General features: G+C 42.6%; 2 protein-coding genes and 1 pseudogene across 2 annotated transcripts; all 3 read right to left on the bottom strand.

The window, feature by feature from the left end:
- Window positions 1-460: 460 nt before the first annotated feature.
- LOC121516809 lies at window positions 461-3,202 on the bottom strand (annotated as a pseudogene).
- A 291-nt stretch (window positions 3,203-3,493) lies between these two features.
- LOC121516808 (protocadherin alpha-C2-like) lies at window positions 3,494-6,037 on the bottom strand. The gene is given in 1 exon segment (XM_041798218.1): window positions 3,494-6,037. A coding segment is annotated over 1 exon segment (2,442 nt). The 5' UTR covers window positions 5,936-6,037.
- Window positions 6,038-7,856: 1,819 nt separating this feature from the next.
- LOC121516806 (protocadherin alpha-C2-like) lies at window positions 7,857-14,943 on the bottom strand. The gene is made up of 2 exons (XM_041798217.1): window positions 12,535-14,943; window positions 7,857-7,870 (listed from the first exon to the last, which is right to left on the bottom strand). The coding sequence occupies exons 1-2, from the start codon at window positions 14,941-14,943 to the stop codon at window positions 7,865-7,867; spliced, it is 2,415 nt and encodes an 804-aa protein (XP_041654151.1). The 3' UTR covers window positions 7,857-7,864.
- Between the last annotated feature and the right edge of the window lie 427 nt (window positions 14,944-15,370).

Raw genomic sequence — 15,370 nt, 5'->3', positions numbered from 1 at the left:
ATCAGTGGTGAATAACCCCTGTATAGGGAGTTTAATATTCTTTTCCGCCTGTCATAAGTATTCTTTTTTTAGACTTGTTTTTACTAAAGATTTTAATTGAAATTTAGTTCAGTTGTTTTTGTTTTTGTTTTGTTTTTTTCTTTAGTTTGGAGGCTTTACGCACTACCGTCTGTGCGTAAAGGCAATGCAAAACATGATAAACTCCTGAATAGTCAATTGTGAATAGCTAATAACTGCAGGAGATTCGTCCCTTAACCGGAATTAAATATCAAACTGTCGTATATCACATATATACCTTTTTATGCTCAAAAGTAATATGCAGAAACACAAATACAACAAAAAAGAGAAAAATATTTATTATTCACCGAATAACTGATATATTTAAACAGCTATAAGATTAAAGTCTGGATTGACTGTCATTGAATTAAAGGATATCATTCATCAAGTTGATTCTAATGTTCTACCTGTTGAAGCGTGTGTACTCTAGGAGGTGAACATAAGGGCCTGAAATAAGTTTTTCTTTTTCTGTATTCTGATTCTTACGTTTTGACGTGGAAAAAATGAACATGACAACTGTTATCAGTAAGGAGTGGACTTGATCATTACTCACGAGGGACAGAGCCATCAACAGATGTGTATCACTTACCTGCAGAGTGGATGCTGCTGAGTCACTGGTGTCAGTGAGTCCTGTTCCTCTCGGGATGCTGGACACGATGTATCTGGAGCCCTTTGGCACAGGCTGCCTGACCACCAGCTTTCCTTTCCTGGTCTCTGCTAGAAACAGACTGTACCAGTAGGCATCGTTGGAGACCAGAGTGGAGTCTGCGATGGTGGAGTTCCTCTCACTGATCACACTGTTCCTGCAGGGAGGAGCCGCTTTGCTGGGCTTGCTTTTCTGACACTTGAGCACGATGGTGACCAAGATGGTGATGAGCAGGAGAAATGACACAGAGCCCAGACCGATGACCAGGTACAGGTTGAGGTCAGAGAAGATGTCGATTCCAGAGGCACCTCAGTCATGTCAGAGTAGGCCTTGACAGCAGTCTCCACTGTGGCCAGCTTGATGGTGACTGTGGCAGACAGAGCTCCCGTTGTCCTTGGCAACAACCACCAGTCTCTGGTGTCGCGTGGATCTATGTAGCTGAACATCCTCATGGTCCGGATCTCTCCGTTGTACTGGTCCAGACTGAACAAGGTGGCGTCAGTCACCTGCAGGAACTGGTATGTGATCCGAGAGTTGTGCACCGAGTCTGTGTCCAAGGCGATCACCTTGGCAACCAGAGAGCCTTTGTCAGTGGACCTGGGATCTTCTCCTCCACCACCGAGCCATGCGCGCACGCCACGGTGACACGATGACCGGAGCGTTGTCGTTCTGGTCCACGATGATGATGTGCACCGTTGCTGCTGAGTGGAGGAGAGCCAGAGTCTCTGGCCTCGATGTGGAGAAAGTCCTTCTCGATCTCATAGTCAATCGTTTTGAGTGAGTAAAGATTTCCGTTCTCTGTGTTGATGGAGAACAGCATTGACATTGAAGTGTTGGCTATCTCCTTATCGATGATGAAATAAACCAGATACTGGTTTTCATGGAGGTCAGGGTCAAAGGCAGTGAGCGAGCTGAGCAGGGCTCCAGGTGCGTTATTCTCCATGACACGTATAGTATAAAATGACTGAGGGAACTGTGGGACGTTGTCGTTGACATCCAGCAGCTCTAAGGTCATCGTCTCATTGTCAGATAAAGGAGGAGACCCTCTGTCTGTCACAGTGAAAGTGATGTCATATTCTGGAACCTTCTCACGGTCTAAGGGCTCTGACACCACTAATTCATAATAGTTATCAGAGGACTCCCTCAGTTTGAACGGCATGTTATCTGGGATATGAAGATCAACCACTCCATTGTCCCCTGAGTCTTTATCACTCACACTAACCACAGCTATCACTGTGTCTAACTCGATGTTTTCATTGACTGGACTCTGGAATGACTTAATCGATATTTCTGGGTGGTTGTCATTCATGTCTTCCACCAGAATCTTTATGGTACATTGTCCTGACAAACTGTTGGCTCCTTTGTCTGTAGCTATCACTTCCATGTCATAAATCTTGAAATCTTCATAATTCAGCATGCCTTTAACAGTGATTTCACCAGTGGAAGGATTCAGGTGAAATGTTTCTTGTGTTTTCTCTGATGTATATAAACTGTATGAGTATGTTACATCAGAATTTGATCCCTCATCTAAATCTGTGGCATTCAGATGAATGACAAGGCTCCCTATGGGAGAATTTTCCATTATTTTTATGTTATAATTAACTTTGTCAAATGTAGGTGCATTGTCATTTGTGTCTAAAACACGAACAATAACACTTGCAGTTCCAGACCGAGCAGGTGTTCCTCCATCTACAGCTGTGAGAATTAAATTATGGACAGCCTGCTGCTCTCGATCTAATGCTCTTTTAATATCAAATCGGCAAACTTTGACCCATCTCTCCCAGTTTGAATTTCGATAGTAAAATGTTCAGTTTCACTTATGAAATAAGTTTTAACTGTATTGCTTCAACATCCGGGTCAACGGCGTTGCTTAAGGAGAATCTCTCCCCCGTTGGTGTTGACTCAGATATGTCTAGATGTATGGCATCTCTTCGAAATTGTGGGGCGTTGTCGTTGATGTCCAAAATTTCCAGCTCGATGTTAAAAATTCGTAAAGGATTTTCAAGAGTTACTTCCATTTTCAAATAGCATTGTGTCAGCGTTTTTGTGCATAGAAATTCTCTGTCTATTTTCTCTACAACATAGAGTTCGCCAGTCTCTTTGTTCACATCCAAATATTTTTTGTTGGCAATTAGATCAAGACGCATTTTTCTCCGATTCAGTGTTTTCACATCCAAGCTCAGATCGGCAGCAAGATTTGCAACAACTGATCCTTCTTTCATTTCTTCGGGTATCGAGTAATGTGTCACTGAACAGTTTACAGGAAAAACGAATGAAAAGGCAATCACAAGCGCCACGTACCTCTTAAGAGACCGCATTGTTAACTCGGTCCGCGTCATTGTTCTTTTAATCACGGCTGAAGCAGGTCAATTTCAGCAAAATGTGCCGAATGGAGTACACCTTTTCTGCTTTGATATCAATCCAATCGTTTGTTGAAAAATAAAAACATGAATCCGTCAATGTATGCTCGCGGAAACGGGGGGCACCGATTTATCGAGGGGTTCAGCACCATGGAGCTGTTCTGCTGTATGTTGCCCGTCTTCAAACGACTCCCTGTCATGGCGGCCACAAATGGCTATTTTTTAAGTGAACAGCGCCGCGCTTTGAATAGTGAAGGATAATGTATCCATCTACAAGTGAAAACTGAAATCCTGTTGTTTAATGTCTTTTAAACTATCAATGCTAATGAAAGAGTTTTTGAAAACTTTGGAGGACCCCCCACAAAACTGCTTTTTGATTAAAACATTTTCAATATGATCTCCGAACCTGAAGTGCAGATGAAAATGGACACTAGAACATGAGAAGAAATTCTATCTGTTCTCTTACCTGCAGAGTGGATGCTGCTGAGTCACTGGTGTCAGTGAGTCCTGTTCCTCTCGGGATGCTGGACACGATGTATCTGGAGCCCTTTGGCACAGGCTGTCTGACCACCAGCTTTCCTTTCCTGGTCTCTGCTAGAAACAGACTGTACCAGTAGGCATCGTTGGAGACCAGAGTGGAGTCTGCGATGGTGGAGTTCCTCTCACTGATCACACTGTTCCTGCAGGGAGGAGCCGCTTTGCTGGGCTTGCTTTTCTGACACTTGAGCACGATGGTGACCAAGATGGTGATGAGCAGGAGAAATGACACGGAGCCCAGACCGATGACCAGGTACAGGTTGAGGTCAGAGAAGATGTCGTACTCCAGAGGCACCTCAGTCATGTCAGAGTAGGCCTTGACAGCAGTCTCCACTGTGGCCAGCTTGATGGTGACTGTGGCAGACAGAGCCGGCTCCCCGTTGTCCTTGGCAACAACCACCAGTCTCTGGTGTCGCGGATCTCTGTAGCTGAACATCCTCATGGTCCGGATCTCTCCGTTGTACTGGTCCAGACTGAACAAGGTGGCGTCAGTCACCTGCAGGAACTGGTATGTGATCCGAGAGTTGTGCACAGAGTCTGTGTCCAAGGCGATCACCTTGGCGACCAGAGAGCCTTTGTCAGTGGACCTGGGGATCTTCTCCTCCACCACCGAGCCGTGCGCACGCCACGGTGACACGATGACAGGAGCGTTGTCGTTCTGGTCCACGATGATGATGTGCACCGTGACGTTGCTGCTGAGTGGAGGAGAGCCAGAGTCTCTGGCCTCGATGTGGAAGAGAAAGTCCTTCTCGATCTCATAGTCAAACGTTTTGAGTGCGTAAAGATTTCCGTTCTCTGGGTTGATGGAGAACAGCATGGACATGGAGGTGTTGGCTATCTCCTTCTCGATGATGAAATAAACCAGATACTGGTTTTCATGGAGGTCAGGGTCAAAGGCAGTGAGCGAGCTGAGCAGGGCTCCAGGTGCGTTATTCTCCATGACACGTATAGTATAAAATGACTGAGGGAACTGTGGGACGTTGTCGTTGACATCCAGCAGCTCTAAGGTCATCGTCTCATTGTCAGATAAAGGAGGAGACCCTCTGTCTGTCACAGTGAAAGTGATGTCATATTCTGGAACCTTCTCACGGTCTAAGGGCTCTGACACCACTAATTCATAATAGTTATCAGAGGACTCCCTCAGTTTGAACGGCATGTTATCTGGGATATGAAGATCAACCACTCCATTGTCCCTGAGTCTTTATCACTCACTAACCACAGCTATCACTGTGTCTATGGGTTCATTCTCTTTGATTGGACTCTGAAATGATTTGATGGATATTTCTGGATGGTTATCATTCATGTCAGTCACCTGTATTGTCAGTTTACACTGTCCAGATAAGGAGTTTGGCCCCTTATCACTGGCAATAACTTCCATGTCATAAAGCTTAAAGTCTTCATAGTTGATCATCTCTCTCACTCTAATTTCACCATTTTCTGGATTAAGATTAAACATCTGTTGCGTCCTCTCTGATGTGTATAAACTATATGAATAAATGATATCAGAGTTAGACCCCTCATCTAAATCAGTGGCGTTCAGTTTAATAACTAGGCTGCCAATTGGAGAGTTTTCCATCACCTCTACCACGTATTTGTCTTTGTCAAATGAAGGGGCGTTGTCGTTCACATCGAGCACGCGGACAATGATGCTGGCTGTACCTGTGCGCGTGGGAACTCCACCGTCGACAGCAGTGAGAATGAGATTATGAACAGCCTGCTGCTCTCTGTCTAAAGCTTTTTTCAGTACCAAATCAGCGAACTTTGTCCCGTCTCTTCCTGTCTGAATCTCAATGGAGAAATGATCACTCGAGCTCAGGTGGTAGTTTTTCACTGAATTCGCTCCAACATCCGGGTCTGCTGCGTTATTCAGTGAGAATCTTTCTCCAACAGGGCTGGACTCAGAAATGTCCAAATGCATCGTCCCCCTCCGAAAATGAGGAGCGTTGTCATTGATGTCCGTGATTTCCACTTCAATATTAAACATTCGTACAGGGTTTTCAATTATGGCGTCTAATCTTAAAAGACATGATGTAGTACTCTTTAAGGGACAGAAAAACTCCCTATCGATCCTTTCGAAAATATAAAGCTCCCCAGTGTCCTGGCTGATGTCGAGGTATTTTTTACTTCCCACTACATCAACGCGCATTTTTCTTCCCTTAAGTGTCTTCACGTCCAGTCCCAGGTCTGTTGCTAAATTAGCAACGATAGAGCCTTCCTCCATTTCTTCAGGAACAGAATAATGAGTGACAGAGAATACCATGTTCATGATGGCAGAAAGAAAGATAAATCCGGAAACGCACCCTCTCCCAAACACCGAACGGGTTTGGTTCGCCATCTTGAAGCCTTGAAGGTGCTGAAACTGAAATATAACGTCCTCTTTTAACGAACGCCCAAAACAAGGATCTGGAAAGAAAGCGCTGTTTTCACGGTTAGACCAAAAATGGTGTTCATGAAATAAAAATGTCTAACTTCACTCCCACCAATGAAAATCCATGATAGCGGTGACGTCATCTGCGGGGAGTTTTCTTGGTGAGCAGCGACAAGAATAGTCTGGTAGGTTGTTGTGCAGCTTAGTTTTTAAATATAAGAAATCTGACCAGAAACATAAAAACCGTAAAGGACTTGCTTCATATCATAAATGTTAGGCATAGATTTTTCTGATGTTGTCAGCTTTGACTTCTAAACGTTGGTTAACTCTTTGGTTCGTTGGATTCAGGAAATAACAAATAAATACTTATTCCATTACAGTTTAACAGTTTTTTAAGCTGAAAGTTCTTTTTAAAGCTCTCTTCGTGGCTTGTAAGTAAGGAGAGTATGTTTGAATTGATCTTTTCTCCTTTTTGGTGACCTTTACGCACGGCTTTCTGTGCGTAAAAGTAATGCCGAACGCGATGAAATCCAAACTATTCATTTGTATTTGAATCATTTCTGCTCTAGAGCTTTCCCTTAATCTGATATCAAAGGAAAATGTGTTTAACCCACAGTATTTTAGTATTAACTCTGTATACGGAGACACTAGCTGAAATAGTCCAGTAACTGGATTTAAAGATATTGATTTTTTTTTGTCAAGTGACGTGTTACATTCCATGAAAAGACCCGGGTAGGTGTGCCACTTTTTTTTTCTCTCACCTAGTTCTAGGAAAATAATCCACTTGTTGATGTTTAGTACATATGTTTTTTTCACTCGATAATGATGCTTAGTAAGAGGCGGTTGATAATACATAATATGTGTAATTATTAAAAAAGAAAGACCCTTTCCGAACCTTTGACATGTAAAGAAAGAAGTTGGACTGATACATGACTGAAGTTGATGGTTGATTATTTTGAACTATGTTCAGCAGGTATTAAATTGATGTGTTTGTCATAGCTGCAGAGTGGATGACACTCAATCACGACAGTGTTTAGTGCGTTTCAGATTTAACCCCTTAACGCCTGTTGTATCATATTTGATACATTCTTTTATGATACCTCCATCTAATCAATATGATCATGAATTACTAAAAACAACTTATGAATACATTCTGAAAAATGGTAAAAAAAAAAAATCCCCGCAAGTGGATTATCAGTTACCCAGAACACCTACTGTATCAAAATATATGTTAGATTTTATGGATTTTTTTTTTTTTTTTTTTTTTGCTCAGAGAAAGTGAAATAAACTTTTCAGTTCCAATATATTTTTTTTCTAGCTATAATTTGTGTTTTCAGGCTTTAAAGGGTTAAACACCTGGAGTAGTTATGAATTTATCATTGTTTCCCTTGTGTTTGGCTGACTTGTCCACATGGCCGTCAATACATAACAGTTATGCCAAACAGGATGACACCACAACAATTCGTTTGTGTATGGCCAGTTAGTACTGTAGATCTTTACTTTGAACTTATTTCACTAAGGATGTGTCACGGATCAAATATGATGCAATGTTTTATTCAGACTGCATGCAAAAAATGAAAATAAGAGTAGTTTAATTGTAGAAGGATTTATGGAAAATTGTTAAATAACTTTAAATTTAAAAATTGATACGACAAAGGATGCTACAGCTGAAAGATAAGAGTGTTTATCCACATGTTGACTTTGGTTTCCTGGAAGTTTGCATATATTAAGGTTAATTGAAATAGGTGTATTATTATGGCTGAAATAAGTCAAAAGGCCCGATCAGATTCAAAAGGCTTGACACGAGAAGAACTTCATGGATAACATGATCATTCAGTGGAGTTGATGATAACTAATGAGGGACGCTGTATTCAGCAGATGTTAAACAGATGTTTCTCATACCTGCAGAGTGGATGCTGCTGAGTCACTGGTGTCAGTGAGTCCTGTTCCTCTCGGGATACTGGACACGATGTATCTGGAGCCCTTTGGCACAGGCTGTCTGACCACCAGCTTTCCTTTCCTGGTCTCTGCTAGAAACAGACTGTACCAGTAGGCATCGTTGGAGACCAGAGTGGAGTCTGCGATGGTGGAGTTCCTCTCACTGATCACACTGTTCCTGCAGGGAGGAGCCGCTTTGCTGGGCTTGCTTTTCTGACACTTGAGCACGATGGTGACCAAGATGGTGATGAGCAGGAGAAATGACACGGAGCCCAGACCGATGACCTGGTACAGGTTGAGGTCAGAGAAGATGTACTCCAGAGGCACCTCAGTCATGTCAGAGTAGGCTCACAGCAGTCTCCACTGTGGCCAGCTTGATGGTGACTGTGGCAGACAGAGCGGCTCCCGTTGTCCTGGCAACAACCACTAGTCTCTGGTGTCGCGGATCTCTGTAGCTGAACATCCTCATGGTCCGGATCTCTCCGTTGTACTGGTCCAGACTGAACAAGGTGGCGTCAGTCACCTGCAGGAACTGGTATGTGATCCGAGAGTTGTGCACTGAATCTGTGTCCAAGGCGATCACCTTGGCAACCAGAGAGCCTTTGTCAGTGGACCTGGGGATCTTCTCCTCCACCACCGAACCGTGCGCTCGCCACGGTGACACGATGACCGGAGCGTTGTCGTTCTGGTCCACGATGATGATGTGCACCGTGACATTGCTGCTGAGTGGAGGAGAGCCCGAGTCTCTGGCCTCGATGTGGAAGAGAAAGTCCTTCTCGATCTCATAGTCAAACGTTTTGAGTGCGTAAAGATTTCCGTTCTCTGGGTTGATGGAGAACAGCATGGACATGGAGGTGTTGGCTATCTCCTTCTCGATGATGAAATAAACCAGATACTGGTTTTCATGGAGGTCAGGGTCAAAGGCAGTGAGCGAGCTGAGCAGGGCTCCAGGTGAGTTATTCTCCATGACACGTATAGTATAAAATGACTGAGGGAACTGTGGGATGTTGTCGTTGACATCCAGCAGCTCTAAGGTCATCGTCTCATTGTCAGATAGAGGAGGAGACCCTCTGTCTGTCACAGTGAAAGTGATGTCATATTCTGGAACCTTCTCACGGTCTAAGGGCTCTGACACCACTAATTCATAATAGTTATCAGAGGACTCCCTCAGTTTGAACGGCATGTTATCTGGGATATGAAGATCAACCACTCCATTGTCCCCTGAGTCTTTATCACTCACACTAACCACAGCTATCACTGTGTCTATGGGTTCATTCTCTTTGATTGGACTCTGAAATGATTTGATGGATATTTCTGGATGGTTATCATTCATGTCAGTCACCTGTATTGTCAGTTTACACTGTCCAGATAAGGAGTTTGGCCCCTTATCACTGGCAATAACTTCCATGTCATAAAGCTTAAAGTCTTCATAGTTGATCATCTCTCTCACTCTAATTTCACCATTTTCTGGATTAAGATTAAACATCTGTTGCGTCCTCTCTGATGTGTATAAACTATATGAATAAATGATATCAGAGTTAGACCCCTCATCTAAATCAGTAGCGTTCAGTTTAATAACTAGGCTGCCAATTGGAGAGTTTTCCATCACCTCTACCACGTATTTGTCTTTGTCAAATGAAGGGGCGTTGTCGTTCACATCGAGCACGCGGACAATGATGCTGGCTGTACCTGTGCGCGTGGGAACTCCACCGTCCACAGCAGTGAGTATGAGATTATGAACAGCCTGCTTCTCTCTGTCTAAAGCTTTTGCCAACACTAAATCAGCGAACTTTGTCCCGTCTCTTCCTGTCTGAATCTCAATGGAGAAATGATCACTCGAGCTCAGGTGGTAGTTTTTCACTGAATTCGCTCCAACATCCGGGTCTGCTGCGTTATTCAGTGAGAATCTTTCTCCAACAGGGCTGGACTCAGAAATGTCCAGATGCATCGTCCCTCTTCGAAAATGAGGAGCGTTGTCATTGATGTCAGTGATTTCCACTTCAATATTAAACATTCGAACGGGGTTTTCAATTGTAGCGTCCAATCGTAAAAAGCATGATGTAGCTGTTTTTAATGCACACAGAAATTCCCGATCAATCCTTTCCAAAATAAACAGCTCTCCAGTGTCCTTATTGATGTCGAGGTATTTTTTATTACCCACGACGTCAACACGCATTTTCCTTCCTTTGAGCGTCTTCACATCTAGTCCCAGGTCTGTTGCCAAATTAGCGACGACAGAACTTTCCTCCATTTCTTCTGGAATTGAGTAATGTGTGACGGAGAATACCGTGTTCATGATGGCAGAAAGAAAGAAAAATACGACAACATACCCTTTGAGGGGGAGTTGAGGAGTAGTGCCTGCCATTCGAGCTGAATAGATTTTAATCCCTTGACTGTTTGATGGATTGTTGAGAATAAACCCCTTTTTTCATTAAAAAATTAGCGTCACCAAGGTTTTCATGTGAACGTGTCTTTGTACTGGTGTGAGCTAAGATTGCGACTAATATGTCTGACTTTCTCCTCTCCAATGAGATATCGTGAGAATGATGACCTCATCACCAAGAGCGTTTTTGTGGAGAACAGCGACATGAGTTGTCCTTTGGATGCCTTTGCATCCTGTAGAGTTTCGGGGATGTAATTATTTCGTGGTGGAAGATGAATTAGGTATAAACTTTAATAATGTTACAAAAAAAATACAACTGTTTGGGTTTATTTGCCACACATGCGCTAGATGTGTCTTAGTTACCTCTGCTGAGGATTTGTGTTGTACTATGACCTTTTAAGTATTGTCACTTTACATTTTTCTTTCAATTCTTCTAAAAGTTTTCAGATGTATTAACATTATATATATTCAGATTATGCATGTCCTTATTCAAGCTATCACGATACCGCATTTAATATCATAGTACTTTCCCTGTTTTCTGATTTTTAAGAACAGATTTTGGCGCTATTTCAGTGTCATAAATCAAAGTCGTTTCATGCGTTTTTCGTACATGTTAGTATAAACTGAAGTCATGGCCTCATTCCGTATATCTCAGGTAACGTTGCTATATGTAGTACACACAGATGCGTTATGACCGATCCTTTATCGGATAAAAACCTTGCCAAATCACCGTCCCAAGTGAAACCGAGCCTGGGAAATACGCAAATGTTGCTCTTAAACTGCATCGATTTTTTTTTTTTTTTTTTTTTTTTTTTACATCTTAAATTGTGTTAACATCAGTTAGCGGGTTTTATTGCTTGAAAACTAGAAGTATGAAGACTATCCCTGCAATGTGCCCTTGTTAGATATATTCAAAAATACTAGGGCATTTCAGAAGTTTGGAAAAAATTAGGGATTTTATTTTAACTACATTAAAAGAACCAGGGCCACAATCTCAGACTTTGCAACGTCTAGGTCCACGAGTTTTGTGGAAGCAATGACTGGAATATTTATGTACTGCTGAATAGAAAAGACATATTTAGAGGATATATGAGCCTATCACGTGGATATTTTAGGTTTTCTCGAACCTTCAGGGTGGAAGCTGCTGAGTCGGTTTGGTTTGTGTACAACATTAATCAGGTAATGTAACCGTCAAGGGTATGTAGGCTATGAGGTTTTTCTCTTTGTGCTTGGCGACTGTTACGCACGCGGTTTGTGCGTGAAAGTAATGCATAACAGGAGGAATCAAAACCATTCGTTTGCGCACAAGCAATTACTGCTATAGAGCTTAACTTTGTACCTCATGGACTAGTAGTGTCAATGTGTCGATGGAATTTTACGGTGTCATTAGGAATAAATACGGGACCTGGAATAGCAACAGCAGTTGAATTTTAGATTGTAATAATATCCGACGATTACGATGACATTTAGAGTTAATAATATTAAGAATCTTTAAGATAAGATAAAAATTGTTGGATCTAAATTTTAGTAAGTTTGGCAGTTTGTTAAAATTATTGATCAGATTGTTACTGATGAATCACGGATTATATTTGAAGTTTAATAGTTGTTTACATCCGAAATAAGTATACTTGTATGTTAATTTTACTTCTAGAAGTTTTCAGTAGTTCTGTTCATGGTTTCTAATAAGAGTATATTTGGATTTACTTATTTTCCTTTTTGTTTGACGACATTTACGCACGACCGTCTATGCGTAAAAGCAGTGTCTAACATGATAAAATCCTAAATGGTCAATTGTTAATGCCCAATAACTGCCGTAGATCCTCCCTTGATCTGAATAAAATATTAAAGTGTATTGTGTCAAGAAAAGTACCTTATTATGTCTATTTTTTATGTAAAAATGCGAATAACCCTCAACAAATCTATAAATTAAAAAAAAAAAAAGACTATTTACTAGATAACTGATAGAATGGAACAGGTGTAAGATTGAAGTGAGGATTTCCTGTTACTAAATTGAAGGATATAAATATGTATGTTGATAATAACATTCTGCCTGTTTAAGCGTGTTTACTTTAGGAAGTTGATATCATTAAGACCTTAATTACGTTGTTTTTCTGTTTGTTTTTAGTATTCCGATTCTGATTTTTTGATGCGAAGAAAAAACGTTCATGACTAACGTCATCATGAAGGGTTGGACTTGAAAATGAATCACAAGGGACAGAGCCATCAACAGATGTGTATCACTTACCTGCAGAGTGGATGCTGCTGAGTCACTGGTGTCAGTGAGTCCTGTTCCTCTCGGGATGCTGGACACGATGTATCTGGAGCCCTTTGGCACAGGCTGTCTGACCACCAGCTTTCCTTTCCTGGTCTCTGCTAGAAACAGACTGTACCAGTAGGCATCGTTGGAGACCAGAGTGGAGTCTGCGATGGTGGAGTTCCTCTCACTGATCACACTGTTCCTGCAGGGAGGAGCCGCTTTGCTGGGCTTGCTTTTCTGACACTTGAGCACGATGGTGACCAAGATGGTGATGAGCAGGAGAAATGACACGGAGCCCAGACCGATGACCAGGTACAGGTTGAGGTCAGAGAAGATGTCGTACTCCAGAGGCACCTCAGTCATGTCAGAGTAGGCCTTCACAGCAGTCTCCACTGTGGCCAGCTTGATGGTGACTGTGGCAGACAGAGCGGGCTCCCCGTTGTCCTTGGCAACAACCACTAGTCTCTGGTGTCGTGGATCTCTGTAGCTGAACATCCTCATGGTCCGGATCTCTCCGTTGTACTGGTCCAGACTGAACAAGGTGGCGTCAGTCACCTGCAGGAACTGGTATGTGATTCGAGAGTTGTGCACAGAGTCTGTGTCCAAGGCGATCACCTTGGCAACCAGAGAGCCTTTGTCAGTGGACCTGGGGATCTTCTCCTCCACCACCGAGCCGTGCGCGCGCCACGGTGACACGATGACCGGAGCGTTGTCGTTTTGGTCCACGATGATGATGTGCACCGTGACGTTGCTGCTGAGTGGAGGAGAGCCAGAGTCTCTGGCCTCGATGTGGAAGAGAAAGTCCTTCTCGATCTCATAGTCAAACGTTTTGAGTGCGTAAAGATTTCCGTTCTCTGGGTTGATGGAGAACAGCATGGACATGGAGGTGTTGGCTATCTCCTTCTCGATGATGAAATAAACCAGATACTGGTTTTCATGGAGGTCAGGGTCAAAGGCAGTAAGCGAGCTGAGCAGGGCTCCAGGTGCGTTATTCTCCATGACACGTATAGTATAAAATGACTGAGGGAACTGTGGGACGTTGTCGTTGACATCCAGCAGCTCTAAGGTCATCGTCTCATTGTCAGATAAAGGAGGAGACCCTCTGTCTGTCACAGTGAAAGTGATGTCATATTCTGGAACCTTCTCACGGTCTAAGGGCTCTGACACCACTAATTCATAATAGTTATCAGAGGACTCCCTCAGTTTGAACGGCATGTTATCTGGGATATGAAGATCAACCACTCCATTGTCCCCTGAGTCTTTATCACTCACACTAACCACAGCTATCACTGTGTCTATGGGTTCGTTCTCTTTGATTGGACTCTGAAATGATTTGATGGATATTTCTGGATGGTTATCATTCATGTCAGTCACCTGTATTGTCAGTTTACACTGTCCTGATAAGGAGGTTGGCCCCTTATCACTGACAATAACTTCCATGTCATAAAGCTTAAAGTCTTCATAGTTGATCATCTCTCTCACTCTAATTTCACCATTTTCTGGATTAAGATTAAACATCTGTTGCGTCCTCTCTGATGTGTATAAACTATATGAATAAATGATATCAGAGTTAGACCCCTCATCTAAATCAGTGGCGTTCAGTTTAATAACTAGGCTGCCAATTGGAGAGTTTTCCATCACCTCTACCACGTATTTGTCTTTGTCAAATGAAGGGGCGTTGTCGTTCACATCGAGCACGCGGACAATGATGCTGGCTGTACCTGTGCGCGTGGGAACTCCACCGTCCACAGCAGTGAGTATGAGATTATGAACAGCCTGCTGCTCTCTGTCTAAAGCTTTTGTCAACACTAAATCAGCGAACTTTGTCCCGTCTCTTCCTGTCTGAATCTCAATGGAGAAATGATCACTCGAGCTCAGGTGGTAGTTTTTCACTGAATTTGCTCCAACATCCGGGTCTGCAGCGTTATTCAGAGAGAATCTTTCTCCAACAGGGCTGGACTCAGAAATGTCCAGATGCATCGTCCCTCTTCGAAAATGAGGAGCGTTGTCATTGATGTCAGTGATTTCAACCTCGATATTGAACATTCGTATTGGATTTTCAATTGCAGCGTCCAATCGCAGAAAGCACGATTCAGTTTTCCTAAGGGCACACAAAAACTCTCGGTCAATCCTTTCCAAAATAAACAGCTCTCCAGTGTCCTTATTGATGTCGAGGTATTTTTTATTACCTACAACATCAAGCCGCATTTTCCTTCCTTTGAGCGTCTTCACATCTAGTCCCAGGTCAGTTGCCAAATTAGCAACGATAGAGCCTTCCTCCATTTCTTCAGGAACAGAATAATGAGTGACACAGAATACCGTGTTCATGATGGCAGAAAAAAAGAGAAATACGGAAACATACCCTCTGAGGGAAAGCTGACGAATATGGCCTGCCATTCGAGCGGAATATCCCTTGAAAGTTTGATCTATTGTTCTGAACAAAGCCCTTGTTTTCCTGAAACGATTAAAGTCACCAAGGTTTCCATGCGAACGTCTCTTTGTACTCATACGAGCTAAGATTGCGAGTATTATGTCTGCCTTTCCACCCTCCAATGAGATATCGTAAGAATGGTGATCTCATCACTAAGTGCGTTTTTGTGGAGAACAGCGACATGAATTGTCCTTCTGTTGCCTTTGCATCCTGTAGAATTTCTTGGATGTAATGATTTTGTTGTTGAAGATGAATTGTGTATAGGCTCGAATAATGTTGAGAAAATATACGATTTTTTTCAAAATGTGTTAGTTGTGTCTTAGTCACCTCTTTGATGACGATGTTTCTTGTACCTTTACCTTTCAAGTATTGCCACTTTAATTTTTTTTCAAT

Source organism: Cheilinus undulatus, linkage group 10 (genome assembly GCF_018320785.1).
Source record: "Cheilinus undulatus linkage group 10, ASM1832078v1, whole genome shotgun sequence".
In the NCBI taxonomy this organism is placed as follows: domain Eukaryota; kingdom Metazoa; phylum Chordata; class Actinopteri; order Labriformes; family Labridae; genus Cheilinus; species Cheilinus undulatus.
This window is presented reverse-complemented; position numbering and strand designations above follow the sequence as displayed.